General features: G+C 53.2%; 1 protein-coding gene and 1 long non-coding RNA gene across 3 annotated transcripts in view; both read left to right on the top strand.

Moving 5' to 3' along the window:
- The window catches only part of UACA (uveal autoantigen with coiled-coil domains and ankyrin repeats), a 50,015-nt gene extending 46,713 nt beyond the window's left edge, over nucleotides 1-3,302 (top strand). Inside the window, exons 17-19 of the mRNA XM_075896811.1 lie at nucleotides 821-973; nucleotides 2,295-2,360; nucleotides 3,116-3,302. Of these exons, the coding sequence (XP_075752926.1) occupies nucleotides 821-973; nucleotides 2,295-2,360; nucleotides 3,116-3,187 (291 nt within the window). The 3' untranslated portion in view covers nucleotides 3,188-3,302. The remainder of the gene's footprint in view (nucleotides 1-820; nucleotides 974-2,294; nucleotides 2,361-3,115) is intronic.
- A 2,395-nt stretch (nucleotides 3,303-5,697) lies between these two features.
- The window catches only part of LOC142818281 (uncharacterized), a 97,354-nt gene continuing 75,492 nt past the window's right edge, over nucleotides 5,698-27,559 (top strand). The window contains exons 1-2 of one of the 2 annotated variants that reach the window (XR_012895667.1): nucleotides 11,509-11,861; nucleotides 18,933-19,077. This is a non-coding gene — a long non-coding RNA (uncharacterized LOC142818281). Of the gene's footprint in view, nucleotides 5,891-11,508; nucleotides 11,862-18,932; nucleotides 19,078-27,559 lie in introns of those variants that run through there. The other variant, XR_012895668.1, reaches the window with a different exon arrangement.

Below are 27,559 nucleotides of genomic sequence, written 5' to 3' on the forward strand. Positions count from 1 at the left end.
AAATGTGCAATTAATTGTGTGCACCTCCCCTTTGAAACGCTGCAGTGACTTTTCAACGGGGCAGTGCTGCATGGAGCCCAGGATCAGCTGGAGTCCTCAGCTGACTGAGGGTTCCATGCAGAGCTGCCTCTTGGAAGTGCTGCAGTGGCGTTTCTAAGGGGCAGCACGTTAGGAGCCTGGGATCAGCTGGGAACCCCAGCTGATCCCTGGCTCCGCAATTGCAAAGCCCCTTTGAAGGGCTGGAGCAGCATTTCAAAGGGGCTTTGCAACGTGGAGCCGGGGATCAGCTGGGCACTCCAGCTGATCCCCAGCTCTGTTTGGGCTGCCCCTTTGAAGTGCCGGAGCAGCACTTCAAAGGGGCAGTGCAGCATTAATGCCTGCGACCCTGTCCTGCATTAATCATAGGTGTTAATGCAGGTCAATTGACAGCCCCTACTCGGCTTCCTTTGTGTGTTGCCATGTCATTTTGATGCTGCTGCTTGGCAATTTAACACTAAACTGTATTGGGAAGTGAGTGAGAGAAGATTTAAAGCATCATGGACATGTGATGAGCGAGACTTGCTAAGTGCCTGGTTGGTCTGTGGGCTGTGTCTTACAGAGTTGTGAATCCTCAGAAGCTGAGAGCACAGTAACAGTATCTGATCTATTTTCAAAGCAGCTCTTTCTCAGAGGGACTTTTCTAGTAAGCCACGCTTTATGGGCTACATTGAGAAGTCCGATATTATGATGCCTCCGTACCTGTGTCTACCTTTAGTTGGCCTTGCAAACTAGTAACCTGTTCAGAAAATGGTCCATTATAATCTTGGTGTTTCTGTGATAGATAACAGAGCTACTAAATGATGTAGAACGCCTAAAGCAAGCGCTCAATGGCCTGTCTCAGCTTACGTACACCTGTGGGGTTCCCCCCAAGAGACAGAACCAGCAGGTTGAAATGCTCCAGCACGAGGTGAAAACCCTGCAGCAGCAGCTGGCTGTAAGTACTTTGCTGCAGAGCTCAGTCTTAAGGCGTGTTAGGAGTGGCAGAATAAGCATTCTGATATGGTTAGGCACCGGGCAGGGCGTGGGCAGGCAGCTAGGATCCTCTGAGGAAAAGTGCCGTTGTGTAAACACACTGCCTTTGGGGTGGAACATTTTGGAGGGTTCCTCTTGTTCCCGCTCGCCTGTGCCCATGAGGGGGTAGCAGTGTCCTTGGGAAAGCTGTCCAAATGCAGTGCTTTCTTACTGCAATTGATCCAGAGTCACTGACCTAGTCCTGGGTGCAGGTGTGCATTGGGAATGTGTACCACACATGCCACCAGTGGATTCCATGCAGGACAGCACCGGGGGAGCATCCTCGCTGCCCCAAGGAATTAACTGTCTCGGGATGTCTACACAGAAGCTGAGACAGCGCTTCCCAGCTGGGTACCCCTGGCATCCACTCGCTCTGTTTGAGCCAACGCGCTAATAACAGTAGCGGGGCCGCAACGGCAAAGGTGGTGGCTTGGGCTAGCAGCCTGAGAACGCAAGCAGGGGAGTCGGGTTGGGATGTACTCAAGAGGTGAGCACAAGCCACTGTCTCTGCTGGGCTGGTATTTTTAGCAGTTACCTGTGTCTGTCTGTGCTGGGAGGGTCCCAGCTGCTGAGTCCGAGGCTGCAAATGCTTATTCCAGCATGATGGCTACTGTTGAGAGCAGCCCCATTGCAGTTTGTGGGAGTAAGTGCTAGGGCATTAGTATCTACGTACATGTATCTCTATTTATGGACTAGCACTGTTGACTTTCATGGAATTACTCATTAGAGCAAAGTTACACACGTGCAAATCTGCAGGGGTTTGGGGTATGTTCCTGGCAGTGTTTGCAGCATTGCCACATAGTGAGAGAAAGTGAATTTAAATTGGGACTTGGATTTGGGGCCTTCAGAACCGAAGTTAAATCTTCTCTTGTCCAAGTAGGTGTTTGCAGCCAAGGGGAGCTGCAGGAAGCCCAAAGGACGAAACGGAGCCAAATGGGAGCCACGAGGCTCCGTGGTCAGGAAATAAACAAACCGGGGCAGCCAGTTAGTGTGTTTCTCAAAGTGGTTTCGCGGAGCACTTTCAGAAATACTGTTCTGGAGAGCCTGTTTCAAGGCAAAACACTTCGGGCTGATGTTAAACTGAAAGACTCTGTTATTTGGCGAAGTTTTTTGTAAACCTTAACCTTGAAATTCCAAGGTAGTATGACTCTTAAACAAGCAACCCAAGTCAAATTGGGATTATGCAGAGAATTGATACTGAAAATACTGACATCTTTCTCTCCTTTGTCCCTTTTTACATGCAGGATGCTGATAGACAGCACCAAGAAGTAATTTCAATTTATCGGACCCATCTTCTTAGTGCTGTGCAGGTATGTTAGCCGGTCTGTAAAAACGAAAGTGCCTTTCTGATGAGTTAAGCAGTTTGTAGAAACAATCTCTTTTCAAAGTAAATATGTATGACTAACAGCTTGTGTCTGTGCCTCCTGTGTGCACATTAAAATATTTAAAAAGGCTTTTTGCAGTGCCAGCGTATCTTCCCAAAGAAATGGAGAAGCAAGAGGATTGTGGCAGGTTACAATTTAGCGTTTGCCTTCCTCAGCCTGTCGCTTTTTAGGGACATCTAGATGACATACAGTGGTGACCTGCTCAAAGAGGGATAATACAATGTGTCCATAACCTAAAGAGGGCAGTGAAGCAGGAGCATTGGGAACTTTCAACTCTCCAGTTCCTTTCGAATAGGGAATAAAAGGCCAGTACGTTTTTCCCTGGAGGGACTGGCTGCAGCAAGGGACAGCCATGTGGTTCAGCTCAGAAGCTGTGCAATTTCAGATCCTAAATACGACTCTGAAGTTAGTCCCACCCCATAGCTGGGGACCGTAGACAGTAACTGCAAGGCTGTCCAGAAGATCTGAACAGCAACATCTCTAAATCAAAACAGCGATTTCAAACAGGAAATTCACCATGGCGTGGCCAAGTTGGAAATTAAGCTCTGCTGACCGTTGTTGATGTGGTTAATGAAATTGGTAACACAATGAGATGGGGATTGACCATGCATTTCTTTTAAATGTATTTGTGACTAATGCAGTCTGGTTTTTAACCAAACCTGTGTTTTCCCCAACTCCAGGGCCACATGGATGAAGATGTACAAGCTGCCTTACTCCAGATCATTCGAATGAGACAGGGGCTTGTTTGTTAATCTGCTTAATGCTGCTTCTGTGCCATGGCTGCTGCATCCTGTAGGAGTGCTGTGACTACAGTAGTATAACCTGCAGGACCTTTGTCTTATTGTGGCGTTGAAACCGTACAAAATATGCCCCCCCCCCGCGTTATTCCAAGAGGCTGAAGTCCTATGCTCCTTGTAAAATAGCACAGTATGGCAACTGAGTTCAAATTGGACATTTCAGATACGTGGGAGTAAACCTTGTGCAGAATTTATTTTACAATTGGGGTACAAACTGGCAGTCAAAATGATGACATAGTACTTCCACTCTTTTAATGTCGGATTGACCATTTTAGAATATACAAATCCATAGTCAATACCTCCAAATTGATTCTATTGTAATTCCCAAAGCATGAATGACAGTGAGCTAAAACTGAAGTGACTGTGGCTGACATACTGTGACCGTGTTTCTTTCTTTTAATGGTTAACAAGCGTGCTTTGGATGATCATATCATGTTGATCATCATATTGACAGTAGGTCAACTACAAAAAAAGATGGATAGTGTGGAAGTATCCAGTGTAGCTTGGCTGGCCAGGTTACATTCTTTTATTTAAGTAATTTAAGATTTAGTGCCTTAGTGTTTTCCTTAGAGGTACAAATCCATTTTCTCCAGCCGACACTAACTTTTATGCTTTTTTACAAGAGATATTTTTTCATGAATGCTGTATAACACTGATTTCAGTAGGCTAAGAAACAGCAGGACTGGAGTAGATCATGAACGTAGAGCAGCAATTTCAGTCTCAAACGAAAGTCCAGTTTTTAGTCTTCTGTATCTTTTCTAACTTCATTATGCATAAAAATGGACCTAGATTGTGTAGCACACTTGATAAAGTTGTACATTGTCTAACTCAAGTGTCAGATGGTCACCCATTTTCCAGCAAAAGCTTAAGAGGTTTTTCTGGTTTATTAACGCTGTAAATGATGTACTATAATCAGTTTTTGATTATTTATAGGGAAAGATGCAAATAGTAAAGTTCGTAGAGGAATCTCATTTGGAATTCACACGTTAAAACAAAACCAAGCTTCATATTTGTAAGTAGAAGTGCAATAATGCCAAAGAATGAAATATCTACAGTCAAGTTTTGTAGAAGAAAATACGAAAAGCGGGACTAATTCAAGGAAAATAGCAAGGATACAAGAGTCAAATCACAAAGTCACTGGTATTTTTTGGTATTTTTTGTTTTTAGTATCTCAATAAAGAGTACAGCCTGAGCCCGTGAATACTACTTATTGGCGATACTGCTCTTTGCTGCTAGGAGTAGTCCTACTAACCGCACTATGCTCGGTAGTATACATTTGCCCATAATTGGCAAGTAATTTGCTGTTGTGCTGGCATGGATACAGGGCAGGACAGAACAGAATTCAGCATCTGTGTTCCTGCAAATAGGAGACTGTCCCAACTGTACAGCAAATTCTGAGTGCTTAATTTAACAACCTGCTTTTAAGCTTCCTGTTCTCTAACAGAGTTTAGTCTCTCTGCTCCGAGTGTGGGCCACCTTCTTTCTCATGGTAATGACAGCCCCCCGACATGGGGAAGGAGGGTATTGATGCTGGCATTTCTAAGGCAAACTCTTGTGAAAATGCACATCTAATATATTCAGCTCTAGTGTGACAACTGATCACTCTTGTTTCCTTCTGTTTCCCAGGAGTCCCGTGAGCTCACCAAGTGTACTTTAGTTTTTAGAAATTCTCTTCCAATCCCAGCTTGAGGCTCTGGTTGGAGAGAGATTGTTTGGCTATACTAATACTGGCATATTTTGGGATTGTATTTTTCCTTACTGGGGGAAGTTTTATGTTTTTTTTTTCTTGTATTACATATCAATAAAGTGTTTTATCTTAACATAACAGTCCATTGGTAAATGGTAAAGCAGCAAAGTGCCTCCTGGTTTATTGGGAATACAGTGTCTGGCCGTGGTGTCCAACCAGTTCTAACGCAGTAGCCATTCTAGTGGCTACTGCTAGAGCAAACTAGCCATGCTCAACTGGCCAAATAGCCACATGTGGCTAGTGACTCGCGTATTGGACACCAGGGTTCTGTGGGGAAGGTTTTGTCTGTGTGTTGCCAAGGCATGTACTGGCATTGCCAACGTCTGAGGCGAGCTTTCAGAGTTTATGAAAGGTTCACAGTACTGGATACTGTGCGAGCTTCTACAACGGGGTAGGGGAGGAACCTTTTTTGGGTTGGGGGCTGCCCCCTCCCCAAAATCAGTCGAGTGAGAACACAACACAACAAAAACACAGCACAACACAACCCTTCACTGCTACGGCCCCTGACTGAGGAGGAAGACCCTCTCCACATTCCCCATGCACACCAGAGCCTAGAAGGGCCCAGGCGAGTAGATTTTATGTGTTTCAGCCCTGTGGTGGGGGTGGACCACTGAGCCTCGGGGGCTGGATCCAGGCAAGCCAAGCGGCCGGATCCAGACCCCGGGCCTGAGGCTCCCTACCCCTGTTCTACAAAGTGGGCTGTCAAAAGAAATCTCTCAGAACTTTTACAGAAGTGGTAAGTGCTGTGAAAAATGTCTTCCGGTCTTCTAATTCCCCTCACATCTGACCTGAAACACCTCTTGCATTTGCAGCTTTCTCCTTCAGAGAGCCTGCCAGGTGGGGCAAAAAATGTGGTTGGATGTGACTGAGCATCCTCCGAGCAGCAGATTCTTGTAACTGTTAACCTTACTGTGAGTATCAGCTAATCTACCACACTTGCTCCTCAGACTTTATTTGGAAACTCGTTTTACTTATTTACCAGTAATCTGCTATATGTATTGTTGGATAATCTCTGCTACTTATTTCACATTGCAGCCAGTTATTTGAAAGCTTTTAATGGCTATCCCTTATGGTTTTTATGAAGCAAGCAGAGTCCCCTGTGCTATAGAAGTTTTCAGTGGGAATCTGATACATAGATCACCTATTTAAACATGATCTTGAAAATTTCCTCTCAAGAGTAAGATGACAGTGGAAGATTTTAATTCTCAGCCCTTTTAAACTTTCAATAAAATGGAGTCTTGGAAATGCTGTTAAAATCTGGACCGGAGCAACCTCTGCCTGCAGGTGCCCCACGGGGCTGGAGCAACCTCCTGCCCATAGCAGGGGGGTAGGCGAGAGGTTTTGGGAGGATAGCTGGCTTGGAAATATTTCTGAATTCTGGAAAGCTTAGAGGTTATTGCTTTCTGAATGACTTAATGCTTGTATTGCTCTGCCAACTCAGAAGATTAACTTTTAATAGAAAAAAAATGTATGATATAATTTAGTCACAGCTATTAGATCAGATAGATTTTACATTAAGTGTAAAAAAATTTGAAGCATTTAAGGGCCATTACACTTCAGGGCTTTTTCTATAGGAATCCTAGGCCTCTAAGCCAGCACTCTGATGTGAAGAGTATTTTATTTTTAGGTTTACGGAGGATATCACATGCTGGGAATGGCACACATTTTAAAAGAAAATTGGGCATGAAAATGAGATTTCCCTCCCCTGCACGTTAAAAAGAGCGAGGTTTATTTCACATTAACTAGCGTTGCACCTCATTAAGCAGTGTTTCTCTTAAATGCTTGTAAAGCACAATGGAGACCCCTTTAAAAATTGTTACCTGCACAAAACGGCGTTCGGGTGCATTATAGGATAAGGATGTTTCATTGCAGGGCAACATCTGTTTGCAACAGCTCCCAGTGCATGGTGGGTCAAACACGATGGGAAAAAACTATTTTTCAGTGTAAGGTGCTTCCTGCTGGGGGCCTGAGGGAGGGAGGGAGAGACTGACTCTGCATCATCGTGGTGAACAGGATCAGTGTTCCGCTCTCTCCACATACGACGTTGCGCCTGCCGTGACGTGTTTCTGAGGTGGGTGAGGTGACATCTCTTACTGGCTTGACTTCTCTCGTGGAAGTGGCCTGACCCCTTCTGTCATAGGACTTCACCTTAAATGGTCTCTTGCAATAGGCATAAACTACGTATGCTGAAGAAAACGTTCTACTTTGGCTTGAGCTGGGACACTTGAGTTCCTTTCTCACAGAAGAGCACCTCTGTGACTAGCTAAATATTTCTCTCACCAGCAGAAGTTGGCCCAATAAGAGTACTTCTGCCCTTGTCTCTCTATAACCTGGGACCCATACAGCAACTGTTCATGGTAATCGGATTCGGGCAAATAAGCATCCCTGGTTGGGCAACCTTAAGGCCTTGTCTACACTCAAAGGAAGATCGCCAGTGCCGTAATCCATCTTCTGGAATTTGATTTTGCGTATCTAGTTAAGACTCGCTAAATTGAACTCAGGGCACCACTACTGCCGATGTCCAGTACTCCTCCTTTTGAGAGGAGTAAGGGAAGCCGATGGGAATGTTTGCTCCCTTAAGCCTCCTGCTGTGTGGACGCTACCAAGCTCGGTTTAAGGTAAGCCCACTCCAGCTATGCATTCTATGTGGCTTGAGTTGCCTATCTTAAGCTAAGCTTCCGGGTCTAGTACACACCTGGCCTTAGTGATCTGATGCCTGTTCCTTGGCAGCAAGAATCCTTACCGGGGAAGTCACGCAGTGGGAGCAATAAACAGACCATTTCGGCTGTATGTACAGCCAGTGGAGGGATTTGTAGGTTCCAGATTCCCAGAAGTCCAGGGAATAGCAACAGACCATTTCAAGCCTGGTAGACTTCTAAGCAGAGAAGGGGGTGGCGGCTGTCGAGCATGGGAACGATGTCACGTTGCCGGGTTGAAAGCTGGAAGCGACCCCTGGGAGGTAAGACAAGTGCTGGCAAGAACGTGATTCTCTAGACTTGAACACTGCAGAGCGGTTAGTGCTACCTGTGAGTGAGCCGAAGGGATGATATTGGCTCTGGGCTAGTTTTGAGCTCTCAGCACCAGAACAAATTGACAGCGGCTTGAAACGGGGGAGTGGTTTTTCCATGGCTTGCCTGCAGACTCCTGCGATGAACACAAGCGCACACGCATGACAGGGCCTGTTCTCAGCTGGCCTGTAATTATGTAATTCTGCTGATTGCCAGGGAGTCGGACTCCTTTTCTGTAGCAGATAACCGGGCAGGCTGAGCCACATGAGCGAGTCTTGTTAGCAGATGGAAAGATCTGCTGCAGATTTGGCAAAGCCACGAAACCTTGAGTGTTCCCAGCCATGACTACTCTGCGGGGGTGGGGGAATAAGCCGTGTGGCTAGCTGTAATAATCCCTTTGCAACCCCATTGTTGGCGTCCGAAAAACGGTTTCTTGTCTATCCGGATGCGCTCAATCTTGTAGGGATGAAATTGCCTCAGGAATATTGCTCGGTCTGCAGATGGCCTGTGGACGTGGAGCTGATGCAGAGGTTTTAAGCCCTCTCTTCTCGGTATGTAAGAGATGCCACCAAAGCATGCCATTGCAAAAGGCATCGACTTGCCCACTGCGCTGGATCCGGTTGCAATGTTGGGCACCAAGACGTTCTGAGATGTTTCCTGAGCGGTGGCTGTTTAATGGGCAGGCCCAGAACTCCCCGCTCCCTGACAGACGGGGCTGCTGCTCTGTGTACGCAGCAGCTCGTGCAGCTGCCTGTTCCCAAAGAGCGTGGAGGAGGAGGAGGATGTGGAACGGAAATCCCCAGAGAGGAGGAGGAGGGGCGCAGGCAGAGAGAAGCTGATGCTATTTAACCAGCCCTGGGAAGGTCGACTCAACTCTCCAAGGCTGCAATTTGTAGCCAGGGGGATTCGGGGATTTTGGCATCGTGAACAAGGCCATGGAAGTGCTGCTCAGTGGCTGCTCCTCTAAATGGGAGCGCGATGGGTGGCCTTCTGGGCTATTGTAGTGAATGGGGGTTTTGCCAGGGGTTTCACCTAACAGTGTCCCCTCGGCGCCCAACGTGCCAGATGAAGAGCATTAGTGGCCTGTCGGTGCCCCACGCCACGAGGGGGGCAGAGGGGCCGATCCTGATTCGGTAACCCTAGAGCGGCTTTCCTGAGGTCGGGTGGATTGGTGTGAAGGAGAAACCAGGGAGTTGGGTGTGTAGACATGCAGCTGCTTTGATGCTTGCAACCAGACATTCAAATTTCCGTCGTGTTCGTGATTTGAAGCAAATTCTCTAATGCGATTCGGGATCTGACGCACAGCAGCTGGCCTTTGTGCTCTCTGCAGGCGTTCGGCATCTCCGTATCGACCTGCTGCGTGGCGCCACCGGAAATGCATTTCATCCCGCCTTTTGGGCCCTTATCGGGTCCCCTGGAGGTGGTTCCCTTGCTCAGTAGCCACCTTGCATTTCACTCCCGCCTGGCTCCGACTGGAAACACGAGACCGGCTCCAGCTTCCTCCTGCACTTAACATACCGGACAAATGGTTTGCGCAACTTTGGCATCTTGCCTCAGAGGCCTTTTTGTCATTTGAAGGTTTCAAATCCACTCTGAGCCCCTCGCAATTGTAAATAATAGGCTCTTAGTTTGAGAGGCATGTTTGCTGGCATTTCAGCATTCTCCGAGGGATTGCCCTGTCTGTGAAACCCGCTAATGCATCTAAAATAGAACACTTCAAAAATGTGCTCCAGGAAAAATGAATGGATGGAAAATCAAGGAAAGGACTAGATCTTCTGGGGCACGATAGTCATTGTCCTGTCATTGCTTTAGCAAGTCTTCGCTGGAGGAAGCTAGTTGGAGGCCATTCATGCGAGTGTTACACCTGGCTCACGCTGGAGAGGAACAGAACTTGAGCTTTTATCTCTTCTCTCCTGTTATGCCTGGTACCAAGGCTTGGCCCCAGATCAGACGGGGGAGGGGGATCTGAAAACCATCAGTGTGGCTGGCGTTAGAAGAAATCTTTAGAACCTTTTCTGTGACTCCATGGCGTGAAAACACAAGAATGGCCAGACGGGGTCAGACCAAAGGTCCATCCAGCCCAGTGCCCTGCCTGCCCACAGTGGCCAAGGCCAGGTGCCTCAGAGGGAGTGAACCAAGCAGGGAATCCTCACATGATCCCTCTCCTGTCGCCCATTCCCAGCCTCTGACAGAGGCTAGGGACACCTTCCCTGCCCATCCTGGCTAATAGCAGTTGATGGACCTAACCTCCATGAAGTTATCTAGTTCTTTCTTGAACCTTGTTAAAGTCCTGGTCTTCACCACATCCTCTGGCGAGGAGTTCCACAGGTTGACTCTGAGGTGTGTGAAGAAAAACTTCCTTTTGTTTGTTTTAAACCTGCTACCTAGTAATTTCATTTGGTGACCACTAGTTCTTATGGGAACAAGTAAATAACTTTTCCTTCTTCACTTTCTCCACACCCGTTTATGTATTTTATAGACCTGCTGGGCTCCACTCATTGATCCCCAGGTCCAAGGCCCTGATTTGGGATGGGGTCTCTGTGTAATGCCCCTCCCCCCCCGCCCCCCCTGCTGACAGCTGAAAGAACCGAGAACTGTGGTCAGTGACCCCGGGAGACATCCCGTCAATCAGCCTGGCAGGGTGGCTGGTGTAACCGGGGAGGCTAGCGGAGAGGCACGGCAGTTGGGCAGCAAGGCGGGTGGGGGAAGAACGTGGGGGCAGGGTGACCCGCCAGCCACCCTGCTGCCAAGAGGTGTGGGCCTTCCTGGTGACGCGCTGGTGAGAGTGTCTGGGCAGTAGCACAAGTAAGGGGCCACCGTAGCCCCCTCCGCCTAGGGTGGGAGGCGAACGCTGCGGATGCACCGCTGACCTCTGAGTCTGCACTGAGGGTAGCGACTGGGTGGGGGGTTCAGAGAAGGGAGGGGCACGTCCCAGGGACTTGGTTGCCGCACTTAAGAACCTGAGGCCAAAGGAGACTGCCCAGAGCAATCTGGGGTGGAGCTTTCGCGCATGAGCCCTGCTGGCTGCATTTCCCCCACTGAAGCCAGGTTACGCCGGCCTGTATTAGACGTTTGTTGTTGACACTCGACTCTGTGCTTGTGAGGGGAAGTTCTGCCCCTGCCCATGGGGTGGTCGGGCCTTGCCCCGGCTTACTGGGAGCTGGTTCTGATTGGCGCTGAGGTCCTAGGGAGATGGGCCAGCGAGGTTCAACATGCGATTTGCTGTGGTCGTCCGCTTGGCAGGGATGCTGGCTTTTAAGATCCCCGCTCCGTTCTGCTTCACCAGACAGAACAAAACAAGCCATTGGGGTTGTGTGGGTTCAGCAGTCTAATAGCCTGTGATCTGAGGAAGTGGGTTGTGCCCACAAAAGCTCATGATACCCTCTACGTCAGTGGTTCCCAAACTTTTCGGCATCACGCCCCCTTTTTTATTTTTGAGAACCCCCCCACGCCCCTCCCCCCCAAAAAATAGCAGCAAAACTTGGGGTGGGGTTGACGAGGGTGTGCGCGGCTGGGTCGCCTCGCACTCCCCCAGGAATTTCTTCATGCCCCCCCGGGGGGCACGCCCCCCAGTTTGGGAACCCATGCTCTATGGTTTTGTTAGTCTGCTGCAGGACTTTGCATATTTGAAATCAGTCTGTCGAGTCTCTTCCCCAGTGATCCCAGTTCTACTCAGAATGATGGTTTCTCGTTATACGATTCTGCCAGACTTAACTAGAACATAAACCGAACTAGCTGTCCTGTCCCCCTGCAACCCCAAACCTGTGATTTTTTTTTTCTTCCGTGCAAATATTGTCATGAAAAGCTGAAACTGGAGGGGAGTGCAGCCTGCAGGTGGCGCTATGGACATGAGCAAAAGCCAACGTGTACCCAGGTGTGCAACGCTGATGGGGTCTAGAGGGTAACTTGGGTAACCAACATCCTGAGCTGGAAATCAGCATCATCCTAAAAATAAACCAGTCAGATCAGGCAGCCCTTGGGAGCCCAAACCCAAAAAGCTGTAATGAGAGTTTTCAAATTGCAAAGGGAATTCTCACCGAAACAGCCCTGCGCGTGTTCATTGTGTTGCCGGGATGGAAGCGTTACGCTTAACCGGGAGAGAGAAGTGAGGGTCAGAGGTGGAGGAAACATTCATGTTTACAGCCCTTTAGAGAGTCATGGCTCTTCTGCAGGGTGTCTGGTAACTTCTCTCCCAGCCTCCCCTCTGGGCCAGGGGGCGAGCCGGGCTCCATTGTGCCCAGGGAGCCGTGATCGCAGCCCTGAAGGGCTTGTGTTTTGTCGGCAGCACAGACCAGGGAAGGGGGAAGGGCAGGGGCCTGGCGTGTTGACCTCTCGAGGTGCCTTCCTGTCCAGTGAGTCTGTGGAAATGGGCCAACAGCAGGGAGTGACGTGCTGAGTCACCCAGCAGCTCAATGGCAGGCCCAGGGCTCTGTGGCCTAGTCCACTGCCCTGCCCCACTAACCCTGACTGGCTCTCAATGCAGGTCATAGTGCAGGCGGGGGATGGGGGCCTCTGACCCACAGAGTAATCAGTCGAGGACCACACAAGTGAGAAGCAAAAAACCCAGCAACCCCCCCAACTGGAAAGCAGAAAGGCACTCCCCACCTTCCTCTGCACATCAGAGCCGGGGGTGGGGGCAGGCTAGTAGGTTTGTGGGCCCCTCTATGCTCTGGGGTGGGGCCAAAAAGGAGTTCAGTTTATGGGGGAGGACTGCCAGGAAGTGGGCTTGGGGTGTGGGATCTGGGAGGGGGCAGGAGCGGGCTGGAGGTTGGAGGACTGGGGGGAGGGGGCAGGGTCTGGGCAGGAGGGGCGCCAGTCCGGTTCCCTGATGCTGGGGTGGGGGGAAGCCTGGATCTGTAGGTGCCCACCCCCTTGTATCATTTTGTCTGTCGTTCAATGCCCGCTCTGCGTGCTATGGCTGCTAATCTGCTTTGAGAGCAGGCGCCCTCTGCCGCCATGTGGGTGGGTTTTAGTGTGATGCTCTCCAAGGACCCGATGGCCCTTTACACGAGGCTGTGCGATAATAAGAGACACGTGCTGTCTCCTTCATTCTCTCCCTCCAGTCCTGAGCCTCCGCACGCATCAAGTGGCTTGCCAGCTCCCCCTGCGCCGCTACTTCACTTGTTCCAGAACATATGTCTCCGAGCTCTGAAGTCACTTGATTAATGCCTCACTTTGGGAGCACTTAGCACATTTCAGGACATCCGCTGCCTCCAAGTTCAGTTCCCAAAATAGAAAACGAACAGACAGACTTTCTGCACGTCAGTTGTCTTCGCTAAAAAGCTAGGCGGGATCGAGCCGTTCCGGGCAATTATCCGCTTTCAGCATTAGCTGCGAGGCAGGAATGAGTTTCACCTTGGCACAGCAAAAGACTCCAAGTTAACCAGCCATTGGTTTCCCTGCTCAACCCATTACTAGTTGAGAGACCCGAGGCCAGTTATGGGCCCTAGGGAAAAAAACACCGTCCAGGAGCCAAAACACAGAGGCTGTGACTGTCGCCTTCTAATAGGGGGCTAGGCTGGGCAGGGCGTAGCCAGCAGGATCACTGCCAGGGAGTAGCCTACATGGGAATGCCCCTGGGGACTGCTTGCCCAGTACGAGGGGTGCTAAGCCAGAGCTCACCTGAGGGCAACAGACATTTCTGGGTTTGTTCCACCAGGGCATAAAATCAACCCCCTTCACGGATATTCACAAAACCCAAACAGCACCCGAAGGCCCTTTTCTGACGACAACCGGAGCGCGGCCGTTCTGCAAGGGTCCCGGGTGGATGGGCCCAGTTCCGGCCCCGCTCTGCCTGACGCAGGGCTTTTCGTGCCAGGCTGCTGAACTGATCTTCAGCTGGGGGCACCAGTGCCCCTACCAAGCTATAGATTGTATGACAACCCCCCCCCCCACCGCCTGCTGGAAATTCGGTCACCACCCATCCCACTCCCCCCACACAGTGGGGCTTGAGCCAAACGGCCCATTCTGGTACATTTCATTGAAAAGGATCTGACCAGCGCTGGTCCAGATCTCCTCGTCTTCCAGATTCGGTAACGTTTTCTCCAGTTTGCCAAGTACCCATCTCTGCTGTTTCCTGCTCTTCCTGCAATCCAGGGCAAAATCTCTTTGGAAAGAGCAGCGACCCCCGTGCCTACAAGATCCACTCCCTGTGCCGATCCAGGCCTGGAGAGTTAAGCCACGAGCGCAGGCCTGCCTGCCCTTTGTCCAGCCACCTTTGGTGACAATGCTCCAGTGCGTCTTGGCGCCGTGGTGCATTCGGTGTTAATTCTGCTGCCTGCGCTGATCCGGTCCAACGAGGGGCATCCCTGAGCATCTGGGCTTGTAGCTGGACGGGTCTGGCCTCCAGGAACTCCTTCTGAACACTGTTGTTTTTGAGTTCCCCCGGCTGCCGGGGAAGAAATATTTCCTTGTTTCTTTTACAGCTGCTGCCGATTAATTCCACTGGGGGGGACACGTGGTTTGTGTCATGTGAAGGGGCAAATCACACTTCCCTAGCCGCTTTCTCCACACCAGCCATGGTTTTATAGATCTCCGTTACGTCCCCTGCGCTGTCTGCTTGCGAAGCTGAACTGTCCCAATCGTTTCAATCCTTTGCGGATGGAAGCTGCTCCATTCTGTTGCCCTTCTCTGTGCTGTTTCTATTTCTAATGTATCTTTTTTTCGAGACAGGGCAACGTGGGATTCAAGTGAGGGCGTGCCATGAATTGACAGGGCATTTTCTGTCTCATTCTGTTCCTTTTCTGATGGTGCCTCACATCCCGTTGGGGTGAACAGAGCAGAGGGGCGAAGTCTGGGGGAAGTGGGTGTTTGCAGGAGAGACAGTGGCAGGAATGTTGATGGATTCAGGCTGTTTATCCTTCTGGCATTCTCGACCATAGTCCCCAGCGCCAAGGCGCGGAGCTTACCCAAGCTGGGTTGAGGGCAGAGCGAAAGCTCATGCCTGGAAATTGCTCAGAAAAACCCCCTTGTCAGCTCTTTGAGAGACATAATCTCGGGGGTGGGGGGGAGTTAGGGAGCCACTTCCATTCCTCTCCCCACCCCAGAGGGAGTTTCCTCCCTGCAAGCAGGGCCCTGCTTCCTGCCCCATCAAGCCCAGGGTTGAATTTCTCTCCATGCTAATTGAGGTGAAGCAACAGTGGTGCCAGAGGAGCCGTGAATTAGCCTGGAATGTGGTGAATGGGCCACCCGCTGACCAAAGATCCGATTGCAGCGACAGCGTGGAACACAGAGCGGGCCGCAGCCCAGGGATGGGAGACCCAAGTCGGCCCAGATTCCCCCGCTCCCCCCCCCTTGCCAAAGTGGAACCGGCTGGGGCTGGGGCTGGGGCTGGGGCTTTGTGAATGAGGCTGGCGGCGACACCGCAGCGGCGGGGCTGGGTGCAATGTGCAGCGGCAGATCGGTGTTGCCCTCGGGGGCTGCCGGCATGCAGAACAGCCTCGATAAAAGCATCGCCCGGCAATCCGATTCCCGACTCGAATCCAGCACCACAGCTGGCGCTGCCATTGGAAATCCAAAGAGCTATTTCAAGTGCCCATGCGAATTCACAGTGGTGTTTCCTTCCAGCTGCTGCCTGCTCCCCCACTTCTGAGCCGTCGGCAGCGGCAGGCACCGCCGGGCCTTCTCTTGTTAGCAGCCTGGCATTGCCCCCCGAGGCCCCAGACCGCACGGAGCCATGCCAGGGGACGGCTGCACGTGATACTCCAGGGACTGGCCTGGCTGCAGCTAAAGCTCTAGCCAGATGTGTAGAGGCCTGCAAATCCACAGCGAGCCGCTTTCTACCGTGGGCAGCCGCGCCTCGTTTGCGAATGCAGATCCCAAGGCTGTAGCTAGACCCCAGCCCTCTGGCGGCTATGCATCTCCAAACCGCAGGAGCTCATCTCAGGCTGGTGCTTCCAGGGCCTGTCGGCGAGCAGGCCCCCATGCCCCACGTGCTGGATGCAGAGAACGTCCTGCAGAGCTTTGCTGAGGAGAGCAGGAGGCCCGGGGAGTCTTCTGTGCCCCCCGCTGGAAAACGGGGCTGAGAGCAAGTGCCAAAGTCCTCCTGAATTTCGCTGTAGAGCTAGGGACAACTCACCCCACCCTCCCTTCCATCTCCACAGTCCAGTCGGGTGCCCGAGCCACAGGCCGGCCTCCTTCCTTCCTTCCTTCCAGACGCACCTGGGAAAAGCCCCCAGGGTGCTCGCTTGGCCCAGCGTAGCTACGGGGACATGGACAGAGCTGGGCAGCTCCGCTCAGGCCCAGCTCAGCAGCCCATGTCTGGATCCTGCTCCTCCCCCTGCAGCCGTGCAGACCAGCCCTAGAGATGTTCTCGCTGGCGCCACATCCCTGCTGGCGCGGATGAGAATTCTCCATGTCGCAGGCGCCTCCGCCAGCACCTGCCATGCCAGAGAGAAGCGGAACGGCAGCAAGATCCCGGGCAAGGGGAGCGTCCTCCAGGAAGCTGAGCCAGGCTCGCCTCTGCTACGCCCCTTGCAAAGCACCCGCAAAGAGCCTCGAGGAGCAAAACAAGACCGTGGCCCCAAGTGGAGATTGACCCCACGATCAATGCCTGGCGGGAGGAGCCACCAAGATCAAAGCTGGGTTCTCCCAGACTCATTGCTCTTTGGAACAAGCTTGATCCCCGTCTCGTTCAGTATCTTACACCCCGTAGAGCGCCCTGTGGGATGCTCCGCCCCAGTGGACAGTGTGTGACCATGTGGCGCCCCTCGGCACCCAGCTCTCTGCAGGTGGAGGGAGGCGTGGGAAGGCGCCCGGTGCTCACGAGCACGACCCGCGAGGAATGGATCAACGTGGCGGGATCAGAGCCGCGGGGAAGGTGTCTTCCTCCCCCTCCCTGTTCTCCCGGCTGGGAACGAATTCAAGCCTTGCTCAGATTTTGGCTGCCAGCTTGCAAATCGAAAATGTCAGCAGCACATTTCATTCTCCCCGCGTGTGTGGGAGGCCGACATCTCCAGTCAGCACAGTGTGCGACAAGCAATTTACAGGCTGCTAATAGCGAAGGGCCCGATCCTGAGAGCCCAGCGAACTTCTCCAAGGCGTCTCTGTTTCGGGCTCGTGATTTGCCCCACGCTCGGATGACCTTGTCACTGAATTGATTCTGGGAGCCTTAAGGGAATTTCCTACATGAGCTTTCTGGCAAGATTCTGACTTAATTTCTGTGAGAGATGCTAATTAAACTGCCGGGACCTGAGCTATCGGAGAAGGTCAAGAGATCTGTGTAGCCTTGGAAAGCCAAAGCAGGCAGCTCTGTGCTTGGCAGGTCACATACCATGGCAAAGGCACATTGGGATAGTGCCATAGACACCCCTTTTGCCATAGGGGGTTGCTCCCCCTACAGCAGTTCCCAGAACTTCCTGCCCAGCCAAAACACAGGGGGCCAGCAGCTCTGGAAGGCTTATTGGTTACCAGGACCTGGTCTCCTCCAGAGTCGTCCTGGTCTCCAGTTGCCGGGGGGAGGTCTAGGTTGGATATTAGGAAAAGCTATTTCCCTAGGCGGGTGGGAAGCGCTGGGCTGGGTTCCCTAGGGAGGGGGTGGAATCTCCATCCCTAGAAGTTTTTAAGTCCTGGTTTGACACAGCCCTGGCTGGGTTGATTGAGTTGGGTTGGTCCTGCTTTGGGCAGGGACTGGACTCGATGGCTCCTGAGGTCTCTTCCAGCCTGGGATTCAATGATGCACAGTGTGACCAGCACCATCTAGACCATCCCTGACAGGTGTCTGTCCAACCTGCTCTCAGGTCTCTCCAGGGATGGCGATTCCACAAGACCCCTAGGCCAGTGGTCCCCAACGCGGTGCCTGTGGGTGCTGTGGTGCCCGCCGGGGCATTTGTGTGCGCCCATGGAATGATCCGGTCCAGCCCTGCATGGTGCATGGGCGGCCCCTGCCCCGGGCCCATGGCATATGCGCAGTGCCGGCCCCAGGAGTGTGGCGCATTGGTGGCTCCGGGCGCACGGTGCGTGAGCGGCCCTGCCCCCGGGCACCCGGCAGCCCCGAAGGCTGCATCTCTCGCGCCGCGCTGCTGCTGGTGGCTTTCCTGGTGAAAGGGGCCGATTCTCACGCTCCCCCTCCCCTGCCTCGGCAACGCTGGGAGCCACTGTGTGATTGCTCGGCCTTGCTTATTGCTGCTCTCCTAGCGGCCAGCTCCCTGGCCAGCAAACTCTTCTGGCCTTGCAGGTTGCAGTCAGCTAACCCCAAGTCCTGAGTTACCCTGGGGAGATCTCCAATACTGAGGGGTGGAGTGGGGGTGTCACACACGATCACGGGTGTGTGTTTAACCAAAGGTGGTTACATTGAGATCCGGGGTGTCTGCCTGCTGGGAGTTCTGGCATCGGGGCGGCAGGGGGTTCCGCTGGTGGGTACTGCGGGGCTCCTGGGCTGTGCCAGGCTTTGCTCCAGCCAGAGAACTTGGTGTGCTGCTTGGCTCCCCCGTTAGCAGTGGTCCGGGTTCCCTGCAGCAGGCCCCCAGGGGCCGTGTGCACTGGCTAGCCAAGCCCAGTGGCTGCTCGCTTGGCTCCCATGCGATCGAGGGGCCAGGCCCCCAAGACAGCCAAGAAGCCGTGAGTTTGTGGTGCGCCCTTTCCACGAACAGCGCGGTGCCCAGTAGAGGGCCAGCTCCCTTCCACAGGAGCGCAGCACTGAGGAGATGCAGCCTTGGCGGGTTCTGGTCTCCGTGCCCCAGAGAAGGCGACGTAGCACAGGCCACCCAGACGACCTCTCGTTGGCTCCCGGGAACAGAGACCTTTCCGCTGCCCATCAGGCAATAACCGACGGCGCCATTTGTGCATGCTCGTGTTCACGCAGCTGAAGCAACGGACCTTCCTGCTGCTGGCTGGCTGACTCGCTCGGTTTCGGGGAGCGAGGGCTCCTGAAGGGAACCACTTCCTCGTGGTAATTAGGGGTCTAACTCACCGATTACCGCAGAGTGACAATGCCTTCTCTCTACAGGGAGAGACGGAGGCGAGCGCCCCAGAGTGCACCACACACAACGGCTACAGGTGTCGTCAGTCCGAGGGGGCCTTGCCTGGCCTTGTCAGCCCTGGGCGTTCCTCTCGGCGGCTCCGTGGGCTCTTTGCGAAGGGAGAGAGACCGGGTGAGCCGGAGGCAATAACTCAAATGGACACAGCTGTGCGCCCGGCTAGCGTCAGCAGTGCATTATGGCTTTACAGCCAAGCCTGGCCCGGGCGCCACATTTCACCGGTTTCCAGCTGCCGAGCGGGGGTCCAGTCCGCCTTGGCACAGTGCACGAGGGAGAGACGGGCCTGGCTGGCTTGTAAGACGGAGAGAGGATGTGCAGGGCTCTGGCGTGGGCGGCTGTGGCTGTTTCCCCCGCTCTGCACGCTGTGAGCGTGATCGCAGATACGGTTTGTGTTTGTGGGCCGCAGGCTGCCTGGCGCGGCTCGTCGGAGGGATTCGGAGCTGAGGGGGAAGTCCAGCTTTCGGCCTCTTTCGTGCTGGGCTGCTTTCTGCGTTGGAAGCTAAAGCATTAACGTGGCCAGAGTCTGTAGCCTGGCCACTGGTAACCCTGTCCAATGGGCTTCCGCAGGGGGCTCAGGTCTGGCCATCCAAGTCATGGTCCCCTGTGCGGGGGAGGGAGGTGGCTACTCCCTGGGATGGGGCGGGGCTGCAGGGGCAGGAGCCACGGGGCCCAGGGGCAGGGAGGGAGGCTGATAGAAGAGCAGGAGGAAGGCACGGTTGCAATTCTAGCTGCAGGCCATAGGCAGCGCAGGAGGTGGAAGGGGATACGGCTGGTGAGCAGCATCTGGGTGTGGCCCATGGGGGGCTGCCCCCCAGCATCCTGGTGTACACAGCTGCCTAGGGACGGCCCTGTGGCTAGGGCAGAGGACGGGGTTTCTAGCGTGGCTTCTAGTCCTAGCCCGATGGCCAATACACTGCATGGGCTGGGGGCCGCTGCTTCCCCCCTTGTCTGCTACAGCAGCGAGTTTCCTACTTGTTTCCTCATGACCCGGTTGAAGAAAGTCGTGGGTGCCGCAAGCCAACAGAATGTGACTGGGGTGCAGGAGGGGGCTCTGGCTTGGGGGGGGGGGGGGGGGAGGTTAGGGCTGGGGCAGGAGGGGCTTCCCTCGAGTGACTCCCAGGCAGCAGTGCAGCGGGGGGGCTAAGGCAGCTCCTCCCTCTCCTGGCCCTGCAGACCCTGCAACACCCAGAAGCAGCCAGCAGCAGGTTCCCAGCCAGTGGGAGTGCGGAGCTGGTGCTGGGGGCAGGGGCAGCGTGTGGAGCCCTGTGCACCCCCTCCACCTAGAAGCCAGGGGGCCGCTTCTGGGCGCAGCGCAGTCTGTGGTGCCAGGACAGGCAGGGAGCTGCCCCCCGACTGCTCACCTGACCCCCCTGCAGCAAGGAGAAAGCGCCCGACTTTCCACCAGCCAGTGTTGGTCACGCCCGTCGTTTGAAACCCGCTGGGCTGGAGCATGTGCTCTCGGGCAGGGCTGCGTGCAGTGCCCACCCCGGGCGAGCCCTCGGGCCCTACTGTGTGTTCTCTGCTGGTGAAACCCACCTCTGAGCCCAAGGGCCAGTTTTCAGAACTTCGCTGGGGCATAGGCCTTGGTCAAGCCAAACTGTCTCCTCTCAGCCATTGGGGAAGGCACCGAGCCCTTCCAGCTCCCCTGGCCTCTCGGGAGACACTTGGCACCAGCACCTCTCCGGCTCGGCGAGATGGCCTTACGACGTCACGCGGGCTGGGGAATGTCATCTTGCCCCCGCTTGGGCCTGACGCTGCCAAAGGGCATGCCGAGCGCCCCTCGCTTCTATGCCAAACGCGGTTGCCAAGCAGAGCGGCAGGGAGATTAGTGTGTTCTCCGCAGGCCCCAGGGCTGGCGGTCTAGTCCCATTGGGCCGAGGGGGGTTTCCTTGAGATTCAGTTTCTAACGAACCCGAAGTCTAAAGCAAATTGTGTCCTGCTGTCTCCGTTTCAAGTCAAAACCATCTGAAACTGGATTTCTCAGCCTCTCGATGCAATAAAGTTCCCTCAAACTGGGCCCAGGGGACTCCTTCTGCTGGATAATAACGTGAACGTGGAGTCTGCAGTGACAGTCAGAGCCCAGGGAGTTTTGCATGGTCTGAGGTTTTGTGAACATTTCACCAGCTTCTAATATACGGCTTCCGGTTATGGTAACTGCTAACTTAGAGTTTAAGCTACAGGGAAGGATACTCCCTTTGACACTATAAACAGTCTCCAACTCTCCTATTGTTTTATATACACCCTGTAGAGTAATGTATCACGCATACGTGATCCAACTTTCTCTGAGAGGTTGCAGCTGGGGAAAAAGAACCTAGCCTGTTTTCAGCACAAGTTGGATTTAAACACTTCTATATTGTCCAAAATATTGCAGTTTTGATTGAACAGAAGCGACAAATAAGGAACTTTCCATGGAGCAGAAAGGAGACATTCCCAAAGTAAATTTGGTTGGAATTCTTTTTCTGCTGTGGGGCAGAGTGACTAACTGGTGTTCTGGTTCAATGGCTGGGATCCGGAATAAGATTGTTAGGACTGAGCCAAAATGGTCCTTTTTCAAATTACTGGCAAAACAAAAAAGCTGAAAACATTTTGTTGTGTTTTCTGGGGGTTTAAAATGCTCCTAAAATGGTGAGATCAGCCTGAACTTGTGAATAGTTTTGATTGCCTCTAATCGGCATTGTTCTGCGAATGAAGCTATTTAGGTGACATTTTCCAGGTGACTCTCTTCAATTCTGTTTGATCACTTAGGCTATGTCTAGACTGCAGGCTTCTTTTGGAAGACGCTTTTCCAGAAGAGATCTTCTGAATAACTGTCTTCTGAAAGAGAGCGTCTACACAGCAAAAGCGCATCGAAAAAGCGGTCTGCTTTTTCGACAGCGTCCACACTGAATGGACGATATCTCGCATGTAACCTGTGATTGCTTTGGACGAAGTGGCCACCAGGGCACCTGTGCTTTTTCCTCTTTCCTCTTTTTTTGAAAGAACTCCCTCTTCCCTGACTACACAGGCCTTTTTCTGAAGGAGCTCTTTCCCAAAAAGGCTTCTTCCTCGTAGAAAGAGGATTACCAATGTTGGAAAAACCCCTCTGGTCTTTTGATTTTTCTGTTGAAAACACGATTGCAGTGTGGACGTAAGTGAAGTTTTTCCCCAAAAACCTCTGCAGTGTAGATATACCCTTACTTACCCTGCTGTGGCACACAGCCCCCTACTCAGCACAATGGGACCATGATCCTAAGGCTGCATAAATCCAAGTGAAGATCCAGCGCCTGTCCTGGGGAGTTGACAATTCAAGGCCACCACTTGCAGAGAAATGTGATGGGAGCCATTGCCAAGCTCCAGCCCTAAGCAGACACATGACAAGGCCAGAGAAGGAACAAGGGAAGGGATGGGAGAGCCAAATTGGTTTGGTCACAAAAATCCTAAAATGGAAAGTTTCATTTGATATTTTCAAAATGGAAAAATCTTTTTTTATACACAAACCGGCTTTTCTTATATCAAATGTGCTTCACTTTTTAACAGGCAATCCAAACCAGTTTAAAGTGACAATCAAAACAAAATGTTTCCATTATCCTCATTTTTTGAAATTGCTGAGAAACCGCAAATGCAGCATGGAAATGAAGAGTAGGACTGCCTGGGAAAGGAATTCTCTCTGGCGAGCTTTCAATTGGATTTTCTTTTTTGTTCCGTATTGGAGCAAGAACAAGAACTTTCAGCATTTTGAGAGGGGGGGGCCAGACCACCCCAGAGAAGCCAGCATCCCAGGGGGTTCAGGGCACTGATGGGCAACCTGGGACCCATTGTGGGGTCTGTGTGGGCCACAAGATGTTGCCCACGTGCAGGGTTGCTAGATTCCGCTGGTTTTTATCCATGGTTTTTTTCTAATTGGTGTTACTGACGTGACACGCACGTAAAGCCAGGGCACGTGGAGCGAGGGGCGTACTGACTGCACAGCACTGACAGTGAGACCCATGCACTCCCTTGGCATCCAATTGCAGCGCTGCTACCAGTGAGTCGGCCACCCCACGCATTCTAGGCACGCCAACAGTTTGCAAAACTGCCCCCTCCCGGGGAGACCGTCTTGGAGACCTCAGCCTTGCCACCCACTGCGATGGAGAGCCACTCCTGCGGCCCGCTGGCGAACCTCGGTTGCCCACTGCTAGTTCCGGTGCTTGCTTGGGACGTGGGGGACCTGAGGTCGGGTTCCTGCTCTGGATTCAATAAGCTTTGGTGCAAAGCTTTGGCATTGATGAACCACGAATTTTCTGCTGAGGAAACGTTGAGTAGACCCGCCCCTCCCCCCCCACAGGGTCAACGCTATTGCCCGTATCTTGCTTTTGGCAGGTGGAAGCAGGGAGAGTCGTTGCTCCCCTTTTCTCCAGCGAGTCCTTCCTTTGCAGCAGGCCCTTACCGTATTCCATGCTTCCCACTGCGCAAAGTGATTGCCGGGAATGGGACCGCACGTTTTTAAGGTTAGCAACTGAACCCCAGCACCCAAACGACCCCCCTTTCACTCGATGGTGATTTTTGTTGATATTCTAGCAAATCTCACCCTCAGGAGCTGTCCCAACGCTGCACGTCGTGTCTGATCAAAATTTCCGGGGTGCAGATGGAAGAACAGTTTTGACTCTACCTGGCCAGTGGCAGTAGAAAACTCACCCTAACTGGGTCATTAAGTTCAGAAAGTGAGCCCCCTCGGAAAACCAACATTCTTCCTGCTGGAAACGTGGAATGAACAAAACCTTTGTTCAGAACTTGGAAGGGTAGAATGGTCGGTTTCCCACGGGGAGTTTTGAATGATTTCAACATGAGTGTTCGGAATGGACGTTTTGAAACAAGTTTGTTTTGTCTCCTTTTGACTGAAGATGGCGTGATTGCGTTTTTGACTGAAGAGCCCAAGTGAAATAACATTGGAAGCCAAAAGGAAAAGTTTTGTCTGGAGGTTCCCCTGGGAAAAATTGAACTTTCATCATCAAGACTGCATTGCCGTGAGGAATGTCTATTCCGATAGGGCAGGTTTGTGGGGAAACTTTCTCCAGACTAAACTTCAGCCGGTTCCAACTCAGGTTGTTCCTAATAGCAAAGAGGCAGCCGATTCCACGCCTGGTTCAAGAGAGGTGCTGAGATCTCCAGATGTAGGCCATATGCCTCTGTCTCCAACAAAATCATCTGGCCCGTGAACTAACGAGTTCTGCTACTTTCTAAGTCCTGCTTTGAATGCAGAAAATCAGCCTTCTCTCTGCTAAGCTGGCTCAGCTGTCCATCCCAAAGCTTGTCTGTTTCACTAACTTTCAGAGAAATGCTCAATTATTGCCAAGTAAAGGTCACTTTTCAGGAGTCCCCAATCCACAGAAGCACCCTCTCGTGCAAAGGCAAACTGCCGCTTCTCCCGTATTTCACGGTGACCCGGTGATGGATTTCTGGAGGGGAGAGTGGGGGACTAGAAAAGTTTCCCTCCCCCAAAGCTAATATTAGAGCTTCCTAATCCAATCTCCCAGAAGACAAGGGCGTGCTTGTTCCTGCTTCCCGGAGGTGTTAATGTCCCAGCATGGAGCAGGTCTGGAGGCCAGCGTGGAAAGGACAGAGGGGGAAACGTGTTTGAAGTGTGTACTCAGAACAGACTGGCGATGAAACAAGATGAACAGCGACGCCTCTGGAAAGCAGAACAAGGCGGAGGTGTTTACCAGCAGCTCCCCTCTAGGGACGGAAGGGGAGCAGCTGACAAGCCGCCCTGGGTCTTTGGGAGGTGGAGAGTTGGCTCCCACAGAGACACCTGCACTGCGGCTGTGTGGAAATTGGTGCAGGCTAGGGACGGAGCCGGGTGGCCGAGAAGAGGGTGAAGCGCGTGGTCCGTGTGCTCGGCTCGCTGAGCAAAGAGGCCCTGGGGATACGTGGTGCTGAGGCCAGGTGAACGCAAACCCAATGGCGTGACTGGGGAGAAGGGCAGAGCTGGAAGGAACGGGTGCGCCGCAGAGCTGGAGGGGACGTGGGTGAACCCCAGGGATAGGCGCTGTTTGGGGTTTGGCGCGTGAGAGGAGAAGGCAAAGAATCGCAGGCGAAGTGCATGAGCCCTGGCTCGTGTCAGCTGCTATGAAATGTTCCCCCAGCATCAGGCCTGCGGGTTTGACCCCTTCCAGCCGATGGCTGCCGAGCAGCAGCAAGGAGCAAGTCTGTTAACGTGTAGGTTGGACTTGGAGAGGTGGCCGGGGGGGAGGGTAAAGGAAAAGAGCTGCCCTAGGCCAGGCCCAGGAGAGCCTCTCTCGTCCTTAACCGGAAGGTCAGAGCCTCCAGACATGCAGGGGTTCCAGCTGCCAAACCCAGGGTGCAGTGTAAATTGCTGGGCGATTGGGAGTGGCCAGGGGCCACTTTGCTGAGCATGCGAGTGTCTCGGGACGCACAGCTCCCGTCGGAAAGCACAGCACTGCCGTGGCCCTGAATGCGGTGGGCAGAAAGTCTCCAGTGCTGCCAGGCGGGTCTGAACCGTGGCTGATGGCTGGGGTGGTTTCGCATGGCCGGAGCGGGTGCATCCCCCCGGAGATCCCAAGAAGGCAGCGTGAAGGCTCGTGTCCCCCCCTGCAGCTGCCAGGAATCCCCAGGGCGATTGCAAACGCCGCAGGAGCAGTGTCACCATATCTGGTCCGGGGGCTCCCTGGGTCTCTGTTGCTCCTCAGCTGGAGAGAGCAGTTCTCAAAGGCTGGTGGCGCCATGGGGCCGAGCAGCGGGGGTATTCTGTGTGGGGTGGGGTGTCGCTGTCAGCAAAGGCCTGGCGCCGGGGTGATGCCTAAAGCCCCGTGTCGGTTCCCCTGGGGAAACCGTCACGAGAGTCGGCCCATTGCAGGAGTTCCCCGCCCCCAGGCAGTGGGCGTGGCCTGAAGGAAGGCGGGTGGGTCTGGGCTGCCGCACCCTCCAGCTAATCCTGCCTGTTCTAGTGGCTTCCTTAGGTCCCAGGTGACAGTGCGGCTTCAGATACCAGAGCAGACCTCAGGGGTTGTGCCTGGCTGCCCGCCTTGTGGGTGGGTGGAGGATGGTACACGGGACCTACAGCCACCTTCTTCCTCCGCCACCTCACGCTGGGCCCTAGAGAGGCGGAGCTCAGAGCCCCGCCCAGTCTGGACGAGCATGTCTCTCCACAAATTGTTCTTGTTTGCTGTCCTCAGAAACCCTGAGGGGTGAGACAGGCCAAGCGCAAAGGGGCACGTGTGGCACAACATGGGGACACGGGGTGTGACCTGATAGCTGCCGGGGGAGTCTGGGAGCAGGCTCCGGGGGCTCCTCTAGGGCCGTTGCTGTTCCAGCTTCCGAGAGGAAACGCGCGTACTCTGGTCTCCTTCGGGGTGGCCACGCCGGGAGATGGGCCCGGGGTGAGGAGTTTGAACTGGTGTGGAGCAGCCTGTCTCGGGTGCATGGCGATCGGTTCGTGCTCCCAGCCTGAGGGCCTAACTGATCGCCACATGTGGGCTCAGGAAGGAATTTCCCCTCCAGATCTGACTGGCAGTGACCTCGTGGGTTTTTCACCTTCCTCTGCTGTGTGCGGGTGCAGGCCGCTTGCTGGGAATACCTGTGTAGATCTGAGTGGGTCATTTCCCGGCTTTTGCAGAGACCTCGGGCACTGGTGCGCCTCAGGGCCTGATGTTCTCTACCTGTGGCACAGAATTGTTGTTCCCAGTGGGCGCCATGCTTAGCTCTTATTTCAGCAGCTGAGTTTAGCCTGGAGGTGCTGGGGGGAATGAGGAGGGGTCTGTGCTCAACAGGAGGCCAGATGATCTGGGGAATCCCCTTGGGCCTGAAATTCTGTGATTACAACTCAAAACCTCATTTCCCCAAAGTGCTTTCAGCACTGTCCCCATGTCATCTCTGCTCTGAGGGGCCTCTGCAAATCCCGTTGGTTCCAGTGGGAGAGTAATTGGGCTTTTGTCCTAACTAAAGGACTCATTATGACCCTCTCCCACCCCTTGCTACAAATTACTGTCCCTGTGGTGGAACCTGTGGGCTTCTCCTATGGGGTAAAAAGGCTGTATTGATTTTTTGCACAGCACCAAACCAGGCCCCGTAGAGGGAAGGAGGCGCTTTTATTAAACTTGCTTTAAATTGTTTAGCACTGGGGTGTTTGCAAATCTCTATGCAAAAAAATAATTGGACACAAATCTGACACCGAGAATTGCAACACACAAACTGTGTGTGTGTGTGTGGGGGGGGGGGGGGGGGGGCACTTAAACCTCCCTGGACAGTTACAGACTTCCAAGTTGCCATTCCCAGACTGCAACGAGACACTGCTGAGCTGGAATTCAGATGCAAATGTGACACTCCAGACCAAGGTTTAAATAGACACATCAAGTGGTTCTCCCCTTCCAGTTGTAGGTAATTTCCCATTCAGGTATTCTGACCACTCTCGGAAATGAGTCAGGTCCAGGGGTGGCCAGTTAGACTAGGCGGTCGCCTAGGGCGCCGCCGGCCCAGGGCGCCCAATGATGATATCATGGCCATTGACGACCATGCAGACGGGGGAGCTGATCGCGCCTTCTGCCTGGGGTGCCAGCTGCCGCAGCCAGCCTCGGGCCGCTCCTGGTCAGGTCCACACTGATTGAATTCGCACTGATGTCCC

This window comes from Pelodiscus sinensis, chromosome 14 (genome assembly GCF_049634645.1).
Source record: "Pelodiscus sinensis isolate JC-2024 chromosome 14, ASM4963464v1, whole genome shotgun sequence".
Classification (NCBI taxonomy): Eukaryota; Metazoa; Chordata; order Testudines; family Trionychidae; genus Pelodiscus; species Pelodiscus sinensis.